Source organism: Podarcis tiliguerta (assembly GCF_965153285.1).
Source record: "Podarcis tiliguerta genome assembly, chromosome: 18".
In the NCBI taxonomy this organism is placed as follows: domain Eukaryota; kingdom Metazoa; phylum Chordata; class Lepidosauria; order Squamata; family Lacertidae; genus Podarcis; species Podarcis tiliguerta.
Window position 1 is genome coordinate 8,093,637 of NC_139551.1, and position 19,344 is coordinate 8,112,980.

The following is a 19,344-nucleotide window of genomic DNA, read 5'->3' on the forward strand; positions in this document are numbered from 1 at the left end:
TGCTCTGGTCCAGGGGGTCACAAAGAGGCGGACCTTTGTTGGCAAGGTGATGTCTCCGAATTACCGTGTTGCAAAATGATGCATGTCTTTAAAAAGTGTGTCACCAATGTGATAAGTTGGGGAAGCTCTGCAGTAGAGGAGACACTCTTAATCACAGGGTTGTGGGTTCAAGCCCCGAGTTGGGTGAAATATCTTTGCTTTTGGTGGACTTGTAGAAGGGTAAAAATTCCCAGGTGTCAGAAGAGGTTATTTATGTATGCAACAACTTGTTTTGCTAGCCCCCCCAAATGGAAAACGAGCGAGGTCCCAACCAAAGAAGAATGGCAACTTAATCTGACGGAATATGCGCAGCTTGCAGACTTAACATATAGAATAAGAGAACAAGAAGAACATAGGTTTAGAGAAGGTTGGAAAACGTTTATCAAATATATGGGAAATAAATGTGTACAACTAAAAACACTGGCAGCATTAAGATAAATTCAACAGTGTAAATAAGTTATGATGGATGCAATAATGGAATACTGAATGGTATAGTTTCTGTAAAATATGCAGGGCTTTATGTTATGCAGAACAAACTATGGAAAGAGAAGGAGGGAAGTCATTTTAAGATTGTTTAAATGAATATTCTGAAATGTAAAACAGAAAATTTAATAAAAATGAAATAAAAAAGTGCGTCTCCAGCACGAAACGTTTGGAAAGCTCTGGGGTGGAGCAGAGACTCTTAATCTCAGGGTTGTGGGTTCAAGCCCCGAGTTGGGTGAAAAACCTTTGCTTTTCAGGGGGGTGGGCTGGATAGCCCGTGTGGTCCCTTCCCGTTCTGCGATGCTGCAATTCTATGAAATAAGTGGCGGTGATAGGCCTCCCCATATCGTGACGCACGCCAAGCCCCTGATCTCTGCCTCTGCGCTCCTTGGGACGGGAGACAGGGCGAGATCTTGCCTTGGAATGCGAAACATGCCACCCGACGGGCTCGAGCCGGGACCGGTTTGTCCAGCTTGGCAGGCTGGCGTTCCCTTTCCGAAACCTCCCTGGGAGTTGCTGGCCTCCCTGCTCTCGGCTTCATGCTTTCGCTGGCCTCTCTCTCGCCTGCCTCTCTCGCCGAGCCGGAGGCGATGGAGACCCTGCGGAGGAGTCTGTCCCGGTGGAAGAAGTACCACATTAAGGTCCACCTAGCCGATGAGGACCTCCTGCTGCCTCTGACGGTGAGGCCCACCGACACCATGATGGACCTGAGGGCTCACCTGGTGCGGGAAGGGGTGACCTCGTGGAAGAAGACCTTCTTCTACAACGCCCGGGTGATCGAGGAGCACGAGACGGTGAAGGAGGCCAAGATCCAGAACGGGTCCGTCCTCCTGCTCATCAGCGACAAGAGGTGGGTTCCCTGGGCATCGCTCCTCAGCCAAGCTTAGCCAGATGCTTAGGAAGGTTGGGTTGGTTTGGGGAGCTGGGGAGTTGGAAGGGACCCCAAAAGGTCATCCAGACCAACCCCCGGCAATGCAAGGGAATCACAGCTGCTGTCTCTTGGGCTGAGATGTAGTTGAGTGGGAGAGCATCTGCTTTTAGGGGAGCGGTTCTCAACCTGTGGGTCCCCATATGTTGTTGGACTACAACTCCCATCATCCCTGAGCCTTGCTAGCTAGGGGTGATGGGAGTTGTAGTTCAACAACATCTGGGGACCCACAGGTTGAGAAGGGCTGTTTTAGGGAGATGGAGGTTCCCAGTTTCAACTCCCGAGTAAGCTGATGGACTATGCCGAGAAGGCAAAGCTGACTGGAAAACTCAGAAAGCAAGAGGACAAAAACTTGATAGAAGAATGGGAATACAGTGATACCTCAGGTTAAGTACTTAATTCGTTCCGGAGGTCCGTACTTAACCTGAAACTGTTTTTAACTTGAAGCACAACTTTAGCTAATGGGGCCTCCTGCTGCTGCCGCGCCGCCGGAGCACGATTTCTGTTCTCATCCTGAATCAAAGTTCTTAACCTGAAGTACTATTTCTGGGTTAGCGGAGTGTGTAACCTGTGTGTTACCTGTGTGTAACCTGTGTGTAACCTGTGTGTTACCTTCCCGCCGGAGCGGTACCTATTTATCTGCTTGCACTGGCGTATGTAACCTGAAGCGTATGTAACCCGAGGTACCACTGTAATTTATAAGTTATTTAGGAGGCTGCTGTAAGCAGATGGAAACAAAAGCAGGATTTTGATTTCACTTGTAGTGTAAAAAATACCATGGATAATATGGTTGGATATAGAAATTGGAGGATGGATGAATATGCAGTAAAAAGGTAAAGGGACCCCTGACCATTAGGTCCAGTTGTGGCCGACTCTGGGCTTGCAGCGCTCATCTCGCTTTATTGGCCGAGGGAGCCGGCGTACAGCTTCCGGGTCATGTGGCCAGCATGACTGAGCCGCTTCTGGCGAACCAGAGCAGCGCAGGGAAACGCCGTTTACCTTCCCGCCAGAGCGGTACCTATTTATCTCCTTGCGCTGGTGCACTTTCGAACTGCTAGGTTGGCAGGAGCAGGGAATGAACAACGGGAGCTCACCCTGTCACGGGGATTCGAACCGCCAACCTTCTGATCGGCAAGTCCTAGGCTCTGTGGTCTAAGCCACAGTGCCACCCGCGTGCTTGAATATGCAGTAGTAGATGTTTAAAACGGGACTTATGGAGGGGATGGGGGGAAGTCCCAAGATTCAGAGAATCTTTATATAGTTTTTTAAAAAACAAATACCGTATTTTTTGCTCTATAAGGCTCACTTTTTCCCTCCTAAAAAGTAAGGGGAAATGTGTGTGCGTCTTATGGAGTGAATGCAGGCTGCACAGCTATGCCAGAAGCCAGAACAGCAAGAGGGATTGCTGCTTTCACTGCCCAGCTATCCCTCTTGCTGTTCTGGCTTCTGAGATTCAGAATATTTTTTTTCTTGTTTTCCTCCTCCAAAAACTAGGTGCGTCTTATGGTCTGGTGCGTCTTATAGAGCGAAAAATACGGTATCTGTTTATTTCTACTTAGTATTTGTAAAACCAATAAAAATGATTTCATTAAAAAACAGAGAAAGGGATCTCTGCCCAAAATGCTGGAGAGATGCTGCCAGTCAGTGTAGGTAAGTGGAGCAAACCTTTGTATCAGGCACTTTCCTATGCACTCGTCTCAGTCAGCCCTTTTGGTTTGAATCGATGAGGACTAGAATCTTGCTTTGCATGGAAAGAAAGGACATCAGTTCAGCCATTGAGCGCCTCATTTGCATGCAGGAAATGCCAGCTTCAGGCCTCTGCCAGTCAGTGCAAGCATGGCTGAGCCTGCATAAGGCAGCTTCCTAAGTTTCTACAACTCTGGGCTTAATTCAGGGGAAACTGCAGAAATGTTGATCGAACTCGTTTTAAAAACACAGCAAAAAGCCTGCTCTTTAGCTGGCCGTTTTTGCACGCCGCCTGGTTTTGGGGGAAGAGCAGAGAGCATTATTTGCATAAAAAAGACGTACCGTAGAATCTGGGGACCCCAGAGGTCCTCTAGTCCAGCCCCCGCAAGGCTGGAATCGCCGGGAAAGAATTCCCAACCTCTGCTTCAAAACCTCCAGTGGAGGAGAGTCCACTTTGCATATGCCTTTATGTATAGCCATCCCCTTGGTGCTGTTTCCTCTGCGGCTAAATAAATAAGGAGCCAAAGTCCTCTTTGCTCAGGTGAGTGCAAAGACACCCTTGAGGGTCAGAGCAAGCTGGGAGCAGAGGGCAAAGGCAGAGCAGGATTTGACCCAGTGAATGGAGGGTTACTGGAGGTGGTGGAATTCAAAATTCAAGCTGTGCTGTTTTTGCATTTGCCTGTCATTGTTCTGGATACGCAAAGACTATCTAGAAAATAATAATAATAATAATAATAATAATAATAATAATAATAGTCGTCATACCCTGCCCATCTGGCTGGGTTTCCCCAGCAACTCTGGGCAGCTTCCAACAGAGGACTAAAAACAGAATAAAACTCCAAACATGAAAAACTTCCCTGAACACCTTCAGATGTCTTCTAAAAGTCAGATAGTTGTTTACTTCCTTGACATCTGATGGGAGGGCGTTCCACAGGGCGGGTGCCACTACCCCAGTGATACTGCACATCACTCAGTCAGTAGAGCATGAGACTCTTACGGTTGTGGGTTCGAGTCCCATGTAGGGCAATAGATTGCGGCCTTGCAAGGGGTTGGGCTAGATGACCCTCGCGGGCCCTTCCAACTCTTAGGGTTCTGTGATCACGGGGCTGCAGGACACCTGTGACTTTCCACATGTCGGAGGACTACAGTTCCCATCAACCCCAGCTGTCGGGGATGATGGGAATTGGAGTTCAACAAGAATCTGGAGGCCCGTAGGTTTGCCATCGTTGCTGTGTACACTGGCTGTGTGTTGCATTCGGATGTGGGGGAATATTCTACGACTTTCCCTATCCGTCTTGTTTTCTAATGTTCATTTCACGCTGCAGTTCCTGCGGAATTTTGGCCGATATACCCTTTGCTCCCGCTTAAAGGGGGCTGCAACAGGCTTTTCACGGAAGCCAGGAGCGTGCTAAACATCCATTATACAGTGGTACCTCGGGTTGCACACGCTTCAGGTTACATACGCTTCAGGTTACAGACTCCGCCAACCCAGAAATAGTGCTTCAGGTTAAGAACTTTGCTTCAGGATGAGAACAGAAATCGTGCTCCAGCGGCGCGGCAGCAGCGGGAGGCCCCATTAGCCAAAGTGGTGCTTCAGGTTAAGAACAGTTTCAGGTTAAGAACGCACCTCCGGAACGAATTAAGTACTTAACCCGAGGTACCACTTTATTTTGCTAGATTTCCAGAAGTGGGTCAACTATAACAGGGAACTGAATAATGGGGGGAAAGAGCACTAAACAGGCGCGAAGACGCATGGGTTTTCCGGGAGTGCCTCTTACATTGTGTGGAAGTCTGGATCCAATGTGGAAATTACCATAGCAGTTAGGGAAACTGTTAGGAGGAAAAGCAATATTCTGCCTTGTGGATGCAGCCACAGTAGCAAATCTTGGGCACACAGAGCCTTGTCTCACACCCTGTCCTTGAGGATGCGAAATTGCTGTGAGCAAAACCTGGATCAAGCTCCGTTTATTGTCTTCGTAATGCACATATAAGGGACGCGGGTGGCACTGTGGGTTAAACCACAGAGCCTAGGACTTGCTAATCAGAAGGTCGGCGGTTCGAATCCCCGCGACGGGGTGAGCTCCTGTTGCTCGGTCCCTGCTCCTGCCAACCTAGCAGTTTGAAAGTGCGTCAAAGTGCAAGTAGATAAATAGGTACCGCTTCGGCGGGAAGGTAAACGGCGTTTCCGTGCGCTGCTCTGGTTCGCCAGAAGCGGCTTAGTCCTCCTGGCCACATGACCCGGAAGCTGTACGCCGGCTCCCTCGGCCAATAAAGCGAGATGAGCGCCGCAACCCCAGAGTCGGTCACGACTGAACCTAACGGTCAGGGGTCCCTTTACCTTCAATGTGCATATGCCTCCCAATAATGCAATCACACCACATGTGAGGATGATGATAGCTTCTCTAGTTAATAAATGAAGGGTGCCTTTGAATGTGCCAATGCCACTATGCCTGGAGTCCTGGAGGTATCCTTGGAAACCAGAACGGATCACTATGCTTAGATGTGGACAAAAACTTCTAGCTCTCTGCTCAAAACCTTAGAATAGCCACACCACACCACTGGATTTCTTGCTAACAGTTAAGTCCTGCTTGGAGTAGACCCATCGGAATGACTGAGCACCTCTGGTTTAGATCTATTCCTTTCAATGGCTAGACCCTGCCTGGGTAGAAACTGGTTGGATAAATCCACATTTAACTGCACAGTCTTAACCATGTCTTCTCAGAAGTAGGTCCTGTTGAGTTCAATGAACCTTGCTCCCAGGTAAATGGGATCTGGGCTGCCTTCACATGGCCGTTCATTCCATTTCCCCTGCATTTTCCTAACTGTTCATTTCTGCGTTACAGTCGATGTGTTTCTACGATGTAGAAGTCGCTTCTGGGAAACGAATGGAATATAGCCCATGATTCACGCTCATTTCTGTGTTACTTGATCCCAGAAAACAAACAAACCCACAACTCCTTGCAGCACCTTTAACGTGGAAAATTGCAGGGGCAAAGCGGTGAAATTTGGGGCAATATACTGGCCTATACGGGGACGTGGGTGGCGCTGTGGTCTAAACCACAGAGCCTAGGGCTTGCTGGTCAGAAGGTCGGCGGTTCAAATCCCCGCGATGGGGTGAGCTCCCATTGCTCGGTCCCTGCTCCTGCCAACCTAGCAGTTCGAAAGCACGCCAGCACAAGTAGATAAATAGGTACCGCTCCGACGGTAAGGTAAACGGCGTTTCCGTGCGCTGCTCTGGTTTGCCAGAAGAGGCTTAGTCATGCTGGCCACATGACCCGGAAGCTGCATGCAGGCTCCCTCGGCCAATAAAGCGAGATGAGCGCCACAACCCCAGAGTCGGCCACGAGTGGACCTAATGGTTAGGGGTCCCTTTACCTATACCTTACTGGCCTATGGTTCTTTCCCACTCTTTCTGTGGCAGACTCATGGGGCAAAGGAAGCACACATGGGCCAAGAGGGTTGGAGAATGGTGACATGGTCCGATGGCATTCCTGTTGTGTCATACCATGTAGATGAAATTTAGCTTTGCATGCTGGCATATTGGCCTCCAAAGCCACAGCTGCACAACACGAAGCGCCAGAATTATAATCAGGAAAACCTCAATTTTTATAACGTGGACCGCCCTGAGATCTATGGGTATAGGGCGGTATACAAATTCAGCCAAAAAACAATGGGAGAAAGACATAGGCTATGAGATTAACCCCACTCAATGGACCAGAATGTGGTCTAAACCCCCCTTTAAATCCATATCAATGAAAAGAAAAGAACTCACTCTGAAACTCACCTACAGGTGGTACCTAACACCAAGAAAACGAGCGCTAATACGCCCAGGAATCTCACCAAAATGCTGGAGAGGGTGCACCTCCACAGGCACATACCTCCACATGTGGTGGGAGTGTCCCAAAATCCAACTATTCTGGACAACAGCCACACGAGAAATATGTGAAATAACTACGCAAGTATTAGACATCACCCCAAAATTGGCCCTACTAAACATCTTCCAAGACAACAATGCCCATTTACACCACAAAGCGCTCATTACCCACCTACTTTCAGCAGCCAGAAACACCATAACTGGAGAGACCTGTCAGGAGTAAGCATGGACCAATGGTACCAAATAGTATGGGAAACAGCCCTACTAGAAAAATTAACCAATAAGCTGAAACTGACATGGGGACAAACAGAAGAAGACACCTTCACCCCAGTATGGCTCCCCTTTATCACGTACACAGCCCAACAAGACAATGACAATAATCCACCAACAGCATATAAATCAATATGGCTAACCTGATCCAAAACACCTAACCCTGCTTAAAGGTAAAGGTAAAGGTACCCCTGCCCATACGGGCCAGTCTTGACAGACTCTTGAGTGCGCCCATCTCACTCAAGAGGCCGGGGGCCAGCGCTGTCTGGAGACACTTCCGGGTCATGTGGCCAGCGTGACATTGCTGCTCTGGCGAGCCAGAGCTGCACACGGAAACGCCGTTTACCTTCCTGCTAGTAAGCGGTCCCTATTTATCTACTTGCACCCGGGAGTGCTTTCGAACTGCTAGGTTGGCAGGCGCTGGGACCGAACAACGGGAGCGCACCCCGCCGCGGGGATTCGAACCGCTGACCTTTTGATCGGCAAGCCTTAGGCCATCCGCGTCCCGACCTTTGGAGTAAGCTCCATCAAAAATTGTCACCAGGTCTTACTTCTGAGTAGATGCGGTTAGGATTGCAGGGTCACCTGTGACTTCTGCCATGTGTTGGGTATGTCCTCTTAAGCTACAGTTCCTATTGTCCTCCGCCGCTGGCCATGTTGGCTGAGCCTGATAGGATTGGGAGTCCGGCAGCATCTGGAGGGCAACCGGTAACCCATTCTTGGCGCAGGCGGTACTACAGAGGTAAGCGGACTATAGTTTGCCGTGGTGTAACTCAGCTTCCTGTGTTTCTGTTTAAATCAGGCCCTGATCCGGAACCTTGAGGACTAGAATCTCTCTTTCTATTTTTAGGGGAAAGGCCGTAGATGAATGGTAGGATATCTGCCTTGTACTCAGAAGGTCCCAGGTTCAAGCCCAGGCATCTCCAGGTAAGCCAGTTGGTTAGAGCGTCCTGCCAATGAACGCCAAGGTTGCAGGTTCGATACCTGCTTGGGACAGCTGCATTGCAGGGGGGTTGGGCTATATATATGAGAAACGGGGGGGGGGGGGGGCTAGTCCTGCCCTTTGCTACTACCCAACTACCCAATTAACCTCCGTCTCCAAGGGCTGCCACAGTCATATCGCCAGGGGCAAGCTGAGGCTCTCCAAATGTCCCTATTTTCCAGGGACGGTCCAGGAATAACAGAAGCTACCTAGGTTTCTGATTTGATCCTGGTCTGCCCTGCGGTGTTCATCAGAAAAATGTTGGAGGGCATGCATGCATGCAAGCTCATGGGCTATCTATGCCATGGGATGGCACAGAGGCAAACCCTGGAGATGGAGATCAATTAGGAGAGGGGGGCAGAAGAAGGAAGACCCCCCCACCCCCGAGTGTCTACGTGAGAATTTGCAGACCGCTTCTGCCAGGCTGAAGCTTTCAAGCTGCATCAACAGTCATTGTTGTTGCTTATTTTTCTTTTTACCACCAGAGGCTCCTTCACCCGCCTGAAAACTCAGGCCCTCCACCTGCCAAGAAAACCTGGAGGCTTCAGGGCAGACCTGGAGGTTTAGCCCAGGCATAGGCAAACACCTCCAGGTGTTTTGGCACTACAACTCCCATCACCCCTACCTAACAGGACCAGTGGTCAGGGATGATGGGAACTGTAGTCCCCAAACAGCTGGAGGGCCAAGTTTGGCCATGCCTGGCACTAGATGATTCCTGGGTGAGAGGGACCGGTGGTCTGGCTAGGGATATAAAGCAGCTTCTTATATTCCTATTCCACTGCTCCACCCATTTACAGGCCTTATTGTCCTTCAGAGTTTAGCTCCTTCCAGATCTCAAGAAGTTACTGTTAGGATATTCCGTTCCACCTTAAGGAACAGGCATGATAGTTGTGTGTCACGTGCCTGTTTACACTCCAGCACAGCTTGCTGGGAACTTCCGTTTGGGTACAGCTTTTGCTTTTGCCGTTTTGCTTTGGACACGAAGGAGGTCAGACATGTTTCCTTTTGTCCTGCTGTACGCTGAATAAGCAAGGGATGCGGGTGGCGCTGTGGGTTAAACCACAGATCCTAGGGCTTGCCAATCAGAAGGTCGGCAGTTCGAATCCCCGCAATGACGGGATGAGCTCCCGTTGCTTGGTCCCTGCTCCTGCCAACCTAGCAGTTCAAAAGCACGTCAAAGTGCAAGTAGATAAATAGGTACCACTCCGGTGGGAAGGTAAACGGCGTTTCCGTGCACTGCTCTGGTTCGCCAGAAGCGGCTTAGTCCTGCTGGCCACATGACCCGGAAGCTGTACGCCGGCTCCCTCGGCCAATAAAGCGAGATGAGCGCCGCAACCCCAGAGTCGGCCACGACTGGACCTAATGTTCAAGGGTCCCTTTACTACGCTGAATAAACTGCTTGTAAATATGCTCACACAGCCTTTCCTGCCACTTCCATTTGTGCAGCGTTTACTCTGCTGAGTAGCGTGCCCCAGCTTCTGAAGCTCAGGTCGCAGATTCATGCTGCACCAACTGGTGGGCTGGAGTCTGCTGGGGGTCTGCGAGCTGCCCCTGTTTCCTTGGTTGCTTGCCAACAGTTACATGTCTACCTGGTGGTTGGATTCTGCCTCTTGTGTGTTTGCCGTTTAATAGGTGTGCACATGTGGCACACAGAAGGAAAACTGCCAAATGTGTTCGCAAAGCTAAGCAGGGCCCAGCATGGATTGAAATGGGGGGGGGGGGCGGATAGGGCCCTCGTATCTACAGGACCGCCTCTCCTGGTCTGCCCCACAGAGGACCTTAAGGTCCATGAATAACCATAGTTTAGAGGTCCCGGGCCCTAAGGAAGTCAGACTATCCTCCACCAGGGCCAGGACCTTCTCAGTGGTGGCTCCGACCTGCTGGAATGCCCTGTCCCAAGAGACCAGGGCCCTTCAGAATTTAACTTCCTTCTGCACCTGTGTTGTTGTTTAGTCGTTTAGTCATGTCCGACTCTTCGTGACCCCATGGACCAGAGAACGCCAGGCACTCCTGTCTTCCACTGCCTCCCCCAGTTTGGTCAGACTCATGCTGGTAGCTTCAAGAACACTATCCAACCATCTCGTCCTCTGTCGTCCCCTTCTCCTTGCGCCCTCCATCTTTCCCAACATCAGGGTCTTTTCCAGGGAGTCTTCTCTTCTCATGAGGTGGCCAAAGTCTTGGAGCCTCAGCTTCAGGATCTGTCCTTCCAGTGAGCACTCAGGGCTGATTTCCTTCAGAATGGAGAGGTTGGATCTTCTTGCAGTCCATGGGACTGTCAAGAGTCTCCTCCAGCACAATCATTCAAAAGCATCCATTCTTTGGCGATCAGCTTTCTTTATGGTCCAGCTCTCACTTCCATTCATCACTAGTGGGGAAACCAGAGCTTTAACTATACGGACCTTTGTTGGACAGAGCTATTCCGCCTGGCCTTTAATTTGAATTCAGCCTGATCTTTTATTTCCCTTCTCTTCCCTCTCCTTATATGAAGATCACCCGCTCTGAGACCCCACAGCTAATTCTCCCCTGGCCTCCTCGCTGGCCTAAGTAGGACCAATTCAGCCAGCTAGCCCTGGGGATTATCTAATGCTTATTTCCCCTAAATTGATTTCTGAATTTTGAATTTTATTGTTATTCATGTTTTTATACTGTATTTTATGCTGCTTTTACAATTAAGTGTTTTAAATTTCTTGTTAGCCGCCCGGAGCCCGGTTTTTGAACCGGGAAGGGCGGGGTATATAAATAAATTATTATTATTATTATTATTATTATTATTATTATTATGGACCCCAAGGAGAGGACCAGTAAGCGCAGGAGACAAGGGACGCCCGCCACTGTCTGCTCCTCTCTGGCCTCCTTCTTCCCCCAACACCTTCAGTGCTTCCCTGGGCTGCATCCAGGCAACTTGGACAGAGGCGGTGGTTAGGATCAGAAGGTTGGAGGTTCGAACCCACCCCGGAGCAGATGGGCAGAATTCCTGCATTGCAAGGGGTTCGGCTAGATGACCCCTGGGGTCCCTTCCAACCTAACAATTATATGATTCTGTGAAATGAGAGGGAGAACAGTGTTTCTTTATCTTCTTCTTTGGCAATCCCTCGTAGCCGAGTAAGATTGTCTTCCATAAACACAGTTTTATCAGTGAGTCCATAAGTGACTGTGGAGGCCAATTCTGGATCCACGCGTCCTTCCACAGTGGGGACATTGGTTTCTGGGCGGGAGTTGATCACAGTGTGAATTTGCCAGGCATGCCTTCCTCTTAGCACATTTCTCCCTTGTGTCCTGAGTTCGAGTGTCTTCAAAGTCCATGACACCTTTGGTCAAGGCTGTTCTCCATTTGGAGCGCTCACAAGCCAGTGTTTCCCAGTCTTCAGTGTTTATACTGTACTACATTTTTTAAGATTTGCCTGGAGAGAGCCTTTAAGCCTCTTTTGTTGACCACCAGCATCACGCTTTCCATTTTAAAGTTCGGAATAGAGGAGTTGCTTCGGAAGACGATCATCAGGCATCCGCACCACATGACCAGTCCAACGAAGTTGGTGTTGAAGAATCATTGCTTCAACACTGGTGATCTTTGCTTCTTCCAGTACACTGGCATTAGCTCGCCTGTCTTCCCAAGTGATGTGTAAATTTTTTCGGAGGCACCGTTGATGGAATCTTCCGAAGAGTTGGAGATGGCGTTTATAAGTGGTCCATGTTTCACATGCATACAGTAAGGTTGGTAGTACAATAGAGAACAGGGCAGGAAAAGAGGGGCATGGATATATTTGCAGCAAAAGCAAATAAGCTGTCACCAAAGCACACCCGCCAGTCTACTGGTCTTTCTCTTCCTCAAAAAAGGAAGATTAGCAGTGACAAGATCCACCGAGGGCACGAAGGGGAAACAGGTCACCCTGGAAAAACAGGCTTTGCTTCTGTACACAACGTGTCTGAGTCCTGACTCAGGAGAGGTGCAACACATGACCGGCGACCATAATTATTGTTTATCCAGACGCCTGCCCAGTGAACACACTCAAAGATCCACGGAGGGGACAGAGCAAAGATTATGATGATGATATATTAAAGGGAAAGGGACCCCTGACCATTAGGTCCAGTCGTGACCGACTCTGGGGTTGCGGTGCTCATCTCGCTTTATTGGCCGAGGGAGCCAGCGTACAGCTTCTGGGTCATGTGGCCAGCATGACTAAGCCACTTCTGGCGAACCAGAGCAGCGCACAGAAACATCGTTTACCTTCCCTCTGGAGTGGTACCTATTTATCTACTTGCACTTTGACGTGCTTTCGAACTGCTAGGTTGGCAGGAGCAGGGACCGAGCAACAGGAGCTCACCCCATCACGGGGATTCGAACCGCCGACCTTCTGATCGGCAAGTCCTAGGCTCTGTGTTTTAACCCACACGCCAAAGAGGTGTGTTAATTCCAGATGCCACAATGCTTTCCTTTGCAGAGTCGGTGACCTGTATGTCATAGCCATGAATATTGATGGAAACATCCGGGGCACGGGACTCTGTCCTGGTGGTTTTCCACCCAACGCAAAATAAAACAGCATAAAGACCGTGTTTTTCTTCCTGCCCCCTTATCCTAGTGCGCTGGCAGATAATTGGCAGTGTTCGGGAGAAGCAGTCAGCCTCTCCTCCATGTTGGTATCCTTGGGGGGTTGATAATGTTGGCCATAAAAATTCACTTAAGACTCAGCCTCGCAGATTTGGGGGTGGTAGAGATGCTTATGGCCCTGGCTAATATGCAAAATTTATTTATCTGTGTGCTTTCTGAGCAAACTGCTTGGTGTGTGTGTGTGTGTTTTTCTTGCTGGCGGAAAGAGGTCACCTCGTTGCGATTCCAGAAGGGGCAGCGGAGCAAACTCTGCTTTTTAATCAGGAGGGTTGACTTTCCCCCCTGCAAGAACATGTCAGGATTATAACTTGCGTTTGCACAAGACCTTTGCGGGGGAGGTTGTCGGTTGTGATCCTTGCGACAATGCTGCGAGGTGGGTCGGTTGCTATTGATTATCTGCTTGCGTGACCTGTTGGGGGGGTCATTGCAACCCCCGCAGCTCCCTGCCCCCCCACAGGGAAACAGATTTAGGGGTTTGCAACACAAGACACAATGTGCATTTAAAATGTACAACTGTCCGCAGAGCTTTCACAATTGAATGGCACCTGCCAAACGATGAGCTTGCCTGTACATCTTTCCATGGCTCCCCTGACCCCTGACCTCTGATAACATTCCACACCTCTCCCTTCCTTCCCTCCCTGTCGTTGGAATGTTTGTGAACATTCTGTGACATCACAGCATGTCAGTCAATAGCTGGGGCGGAGAAGGATTCTCCCACAGGGCAGCTGCTAGGTATTTATTTATTTTTAATCTTTCAGCCAAGGCAATAGTATGGAGGTTCTTCACAGCTGGGGAATCATACCCATGCTGATTTACTTACATTTATTTAGTTATTTTAGCTGGAAAGACTATCTTATTTTTATATATATTTATTAATTTTTTAACCTATCATTTTCAGCAATCATTTAACACAATTTCATATCTTATACAATTTTTTTGACTTCTATCAATCACATCTGAAACTTTTCCAATCTTTTCCACTTAATTTACATTTCTTAATTTCACTATTACTTTTAATGATCTTAACTAATAACTCTCTTCATAATCTTCCTTGCGATATTTCATATTTTCCTCCTTACAAAATTTCCTGTAATCCTACTAGCGTAATCTGTTAATTTACAATTGCTTTTCAAATAGTTCACATATTTATTCCAGTCTTCTGAGAATCTCTGGTCCCGCAGGTTTCGAATCCTTCCTGTCATCTTATCTAATTCTGCATAGCCCATTAATTTCATCTGCCATTCTTCTTTCGTCAGTAATTCTTCTTGTTTCCATTTCTGGGCCAATAAAGATTTACTTAAATTTTTTAATTCTGTTATTCTTGTTTTTTTCTTCCCTTGGGAGATAAATATGAGGCGGTGGCAATTTCTCTCTGTTGGGACGGGTCTGATCTGACCCCACTCCCCTCTTGGCAGTCGTTTATTTGATTGACGGCTGCTGACGATCTCTCCCTTTCTTTTAAAAAAACAACGCAGGTGATGCTTGCTTTGGGAGGCTGAAGAACTGCCTGGCATGGCGCCATCATTCAGAAGGACGGTGTTGTTGTTTTTTTATCTCTCACGTGAGCAAATCACAGCAGCTAGCAGATATCCAAAGGTAAGCTGTGGAAAGAGAGCAGAAACAGGTACGCCTTCTCAAACCCAGACAGAAAGCTTTCCTGAGCTCCTGATAGGTGGCATTTCCCCTCCCCCTTGCCGGCATTCCTGATGTTTTCCCAATTCATCCCTGCAATTTTGCTAATCGCCAGCATCCTGCGAGCAACACTTCCTCCGGAGCTGTTGGAATGTTCTTAAGCATTCTGTGACATCCCTCCGGACCAGCAGATGATTCTCCCAGAGCTATTTGAGTGTTCGTAAACATTCTGTGACACCCTACTTGGCACCAAAGTTGGGGATGCTGACCTGAGACAGGATATTATTGTTATTTTAAACTTCCTGAGCTCTTCTTTCTAAATGATCGCCATCTGCACACCTGCTTGGCCACGCCCTCATTGCCTCTCACATTTTTAACCCTGTATGTGCTAACTAGCTCGAATCGGACATGCTGGATCAAACCAGTGGCCCAGCTACTTCATTACAGTGGTACCTCGGGTTACATACGCTTCAGGTTAAATACGCTTCAGGTTACAGACTCCACTAACCCAGAAATAGTGCTTCAGGTTAAGAACTTTGCTTCAGGAGAAGAACAGAAATCGGCAGCGGGAGGCCCTATTAGCAAAAGTGGTGCTTCAGGTTAAGAACAGTTTCAGGTTAAGAACGGACCTCTGGAACGAATTAAGTGCTTAACCCAAGGTACCACTGTATCCTGTTCTCACAGTGGACAGACAGAGCTTAGGGCATGGGTAGGCAAACTAAGACCCAGGGTCCGGATCAGGCCCAATGGCCTTCTAAATCCGGCCCACAGACAGTCCGGGAATCAGCATGTTTTCAAATGAGTAAAATGTGTCCTTTTATTTAAAATGCACCTCTGGATTATTTGTGGGGCATAGAAATTCATTCATTTCCCCCCTTCAAAATATAGTCTGGCCCCCCACAAGGTCTGCGGGACAGAGGACCGGCCCCCTGCTGAAAAAGTTTGCTGACCCCTGGCTTAGGGATCCAGATAGACTGCCACTGGACTGGGAGGTTCCATAAGAATGTAAGCAATGGCTAGTAGTCATTGGCAGGGGCCGGGGGTTGGACTAGATGGCCCTTGGGGTCCCTTCTAGCTCTGCAGTTCTATGATTCTGCGACAAACCTCTCCTCCTCCTCCTTAAATTGGTCCAATTCTCTTCAGGAGCCACTTAAGCTGGCTGTCATCCTTGCCTCCTGCGGGGGGGAGTTCTGGGAGGGGTGGTCTTGTGGTAAAGTTAAAGCTTACTGGGAAATGATATACCGTATTTTTTGCTCTATAAGACTCACTTTTTCCCTCCTAAAAAGTAAGGGGAAATGTGTGTGCGTCTTATGGAGCGAATGCAGGCTGCGCAGCTATCCCAGAAGCCAGAACAGCAAGAGGGATTGCTGCTTTCACTGTGCAGCGATCCCTCTTGCTGTTCTGGCTTCTGAGATTCAGAATATTTCTTTTCTTGTTTTCCTCCTCCAAAAACTAGGTGCGTCTTGTGGTCCGGTGCGTCTTATAGAGCGAAAAATACGGGTATGATGAATTGAAAAGGATGTTTAAAATAACGTTTGTAAAAAACACACACCCAGAAGCTTTTCTTTTGGGAATTATAGGGACAGAACTCCCTAAAATGTATAGAAACTTATTCATGTACATAATACCTCCGTGAACATCCGCTTTGTCTAATGTCCATTCTGGCAAACATCTGCGGCAAACCCAGAAGTACAGGAATGGGTCATTTCCGGGTTTGCCGCTCGCGCATGTACAGAAACGCTAAATCGCACTTTGCACATGCACAGAAATGCAAACCGCTTTTTGGCTAGCGGCCCAGGGCTCCGGAATGGATCCCGGCCGCTAAATAGGGTATGATTGTATGCGACTACAGTGGCAAGAAAAAGGGACGCGGGTGGCGCTGTGGGTAAAAGCCTCAGCGCCTAGGGCTTGCCAATCGAAAGGTCGGCGGTTCGAATCCCCGCGGCGGGGTGCGCTCCCGTCGTTCGGTCCCAGCGCCTGCCAACCTAGCAGTTCGAAAGCACCCCTGGGTGCAAGTAGATAAATAGGGACCGCTTACTAGCGGGAAGGTAAACGGCGTTTCCGTGTGCGGCTCTGGCTCGCCAGAGCAGCGATGTCACGCTGGCCACGTGACCCGGAAGTGTCTCTGGACAGCGCTGGCCCCCGGCCTCTTTGAGTGAGATGGGCGCACAACCCTAGAGTCTGTCAAGACTGGCCCGTACGGGCAGGGGTACCTTTACCTTTACCTTTACAGTGGCAAGAATGTTTCTCGCCCGAAAATGGAAAGAAGCAGAAGCCCCAGCAAAGGAAGAATGGATACAAAAACTTACGGAATATGCAGAAATGGCGAAACTTACCGGAAGAATAAGAAATCAAGATAAACTTTTTAAAAAAATGGAAATGGCTTATTGAATATTTGCAGATAAACAGTAAACAGATAAAGACATTGGCAGGATTATTGCAATAACAGTTTGAGAAGCGTATATATTTAAAGCAGATGCATAAATGATCAAATTAAGTCAATTTGGATATGCAGAAGATATTAAAAGTAAGTTTAACTGGCCGTAGAAAAAGGGGGAAGGAAGTCAAGTTTTGAAATGTTAAAATGATAGCGAAATTAGTGAAATGTATAAACTTGATCACAGGTGGCGTTGTGGGCTAAACCACAGAGCCTAGGACTTGCCGATCAGAAGGTCGGCGGTTCGAATCCCCGTGATGGGGTGAGCTCCTGTTGCTCGGTCCCTGCTCCTGCCCACCTAGCAGTTCAAAAGCGCTTCAAAGTGCAAGTAGATAAATAGGTACCGCTCTGGCAGGAAGGTAAACGGTGTTTCCGTGTGCTGCTCTGGTTCGCCAGAAGTGGCTTAGTCCTGCTGGCCCCATGACCCGGAAGCTGCATGCAGGCTCCCTCAGCCAGTAAAGCGAGATGAGCGCCGCAACCCCAGAGTCGGCCACGAGTGGACCTAATGGTCAGGGGTCCCTTTACCTTTACCTTTATAAACTTGATAGGCATAAACAATATATATATATATTGGTTAAAAAAAGGGAGAGGGAGTTCTGCAGTTTGACTAGGCGCTGCTTTGAAGAAGCCCTGTCTTTTATCAGTCCTAAATCTTTCCCTTTGTGTTCCCTGTCGCTCCTTGCCTAATTGCAGGTCTCCAAGCGAGGAGGAAGAGGGGAAGAAAGATGGATCCGGAGAGGAACGGAGGCGTTGGCCGAACCAGAAAACGGCGCTTCAGATCCATGACTCTTGGGCTTTCTGAGTTGGTGACCTGAGAGAGAGAGAGAAAGAGTTTCTGCCTTCAGTCACTCCCTCATGGCGCCTCCGCGCTGGGTGATACTTCAGGCAGGTTGAGACACGGCAGCCTAGCCCAGCTGTCTGCCGGAAAAGCGGGATTTCAAGTCGAGAGGGGCGGGGTGGCAGTGGCGGAGGCGGCAGAGGGTTTCAGTCACCCATGCCGGGAGAGCAGAGGTCAACTTCCTTGGGGGGAGGCTGTGCTGCTCAGTGGTTAGAGCACACACAGAGCCTAGATTCCTGCATTGCAGGGGGGGGGGTTGGACCAAGGTGACCCTCAGGGTCAATTCTGCAATTCGATACCCATGCAGCGCCGGGAAAACCTTCCTGCCGGCTGCCAGTCAGTGCTGGAGCCCAGTGGTGGGCGGGGGCAGAAGGAAAAAGGGGGCGGAGCAATGCTTGCATTGCACATGAAGTTTCTACGCCCAGACTCTGCCCTCTCTGACCGGGTGAGCGAGAGGCAGGGTCAGATTTCAGGGACGCATCCTGCCTGGCCAGGCAAAAACACGGAGGAGGGTGTGAAGCCAAGGCAATGAGGATTGTGGGCCTGGGGAATGTTCTGAGGGCCAGACGGGGAGGTCCAGAGGGCCACATGTATTCTTTCTTTATTTATATTTATAAATTTGTATTGATTTTTGCAACGTATCATTTTCAACAATCATTAAACATATTTTCATATCTTATACCATTATTTTTTTGACTTCCATCAATCACCTCTGAAAATTTTCCAATCTGTTCACTTAATATACATTTCTTACTTCCACTATTACATTTAAATCTCTTAACCTATATCTTTCTCTACTTAGCAATATTTCATGTATTTCTCCTTACAAAACTTCTTGTAGTCCTACTGGCGTAATATGTTGATTACAGTTGCTCTTCAAATAGTTCGAATATTTATTCCAATCTTCTGTGAATCTCTGGTCCCGCAGGTTTCGAATCCTTCCTGTCATTTTATCTAATTACGCTGGTAGGATTACAAGAAGTTTTGTAAGGAGAAATATATGAAATATTGCAAAGAAGAGCTATATTAGTTACGAGATTTGAATGTAATAGTGAAAGTAAGAAACGTAAATTAAGTGAAAAGATTGGAAAATTTCCAGATGTGATTGATGGAAGTAAAAAAAAATTGTGTAAGTTATAAAAGTACGTTTACTAATTGTTGAAAATGATATGTTAAAACACACACACATACAAGTGCTGCTAGCGCTAAACCAGTCAGTCTCTGGGCCAGTTGGTACGCACTGCCCTCCCTGGACCAGTGGCCTCACTCTGCGTAAAGCATTTCCCTATGTTCCTGTATCTCGAAGGGGGAGCGTTCGCTCAGAGATAGAGGTTCAATCCCTGCCTTCTCCCCTTTAAAAGGGTAACCCGGGCATAGGCAACCTCAGCCCTCTAGCTGTTTTGGGACTACAACTCCCATCATCCCTGACTACTGGCCCTGCTAGCTAGGGATGATGGGAGTTGTAGTCCCAAAACATCTGGCGGGCCGAGTTTGCCTATGCCTGGGGTAACCCAAGCAGACCAGGTGCAAAAAGAGCTTTAGAGGCTCTCTGCCTTGCTTGGGGTTGGT

The 19,344-nt window shown here is 48.6% G+C and overlaps 1 protein-coding gene across 1 annotated transcript; it reads left to right on the forward strand.

Annotated features, from left to right (window-relative positions):
* The first annotated feature begins 806 nt into the window (after nt 1-806).
* Nucleotides 807-18,290, forward strand: TINCR (TINCR ubiquitin domain containing). The gene is made up of 4 exons (XM_083422011.1): nt 807-1,372; nt 8,131-8,207; nt 14,344-14,464; nt 17,631-18,290. Exons 1-2 carry the CDS (start codon nt 1,062-1,064, stop codon nt 8,153-8,155), a joined length of 336 nt encoding a protein of 111 aa, XP_083278137.1. The 5' UTR covers nt 807-1,061; the 3' UTR covers nt 8,156-8,207; nt 14,344-14,464; nt 17,631-18,290.
* Nucleotides 18,291-19,344: the final 1,054 nt, after the last annotated feature.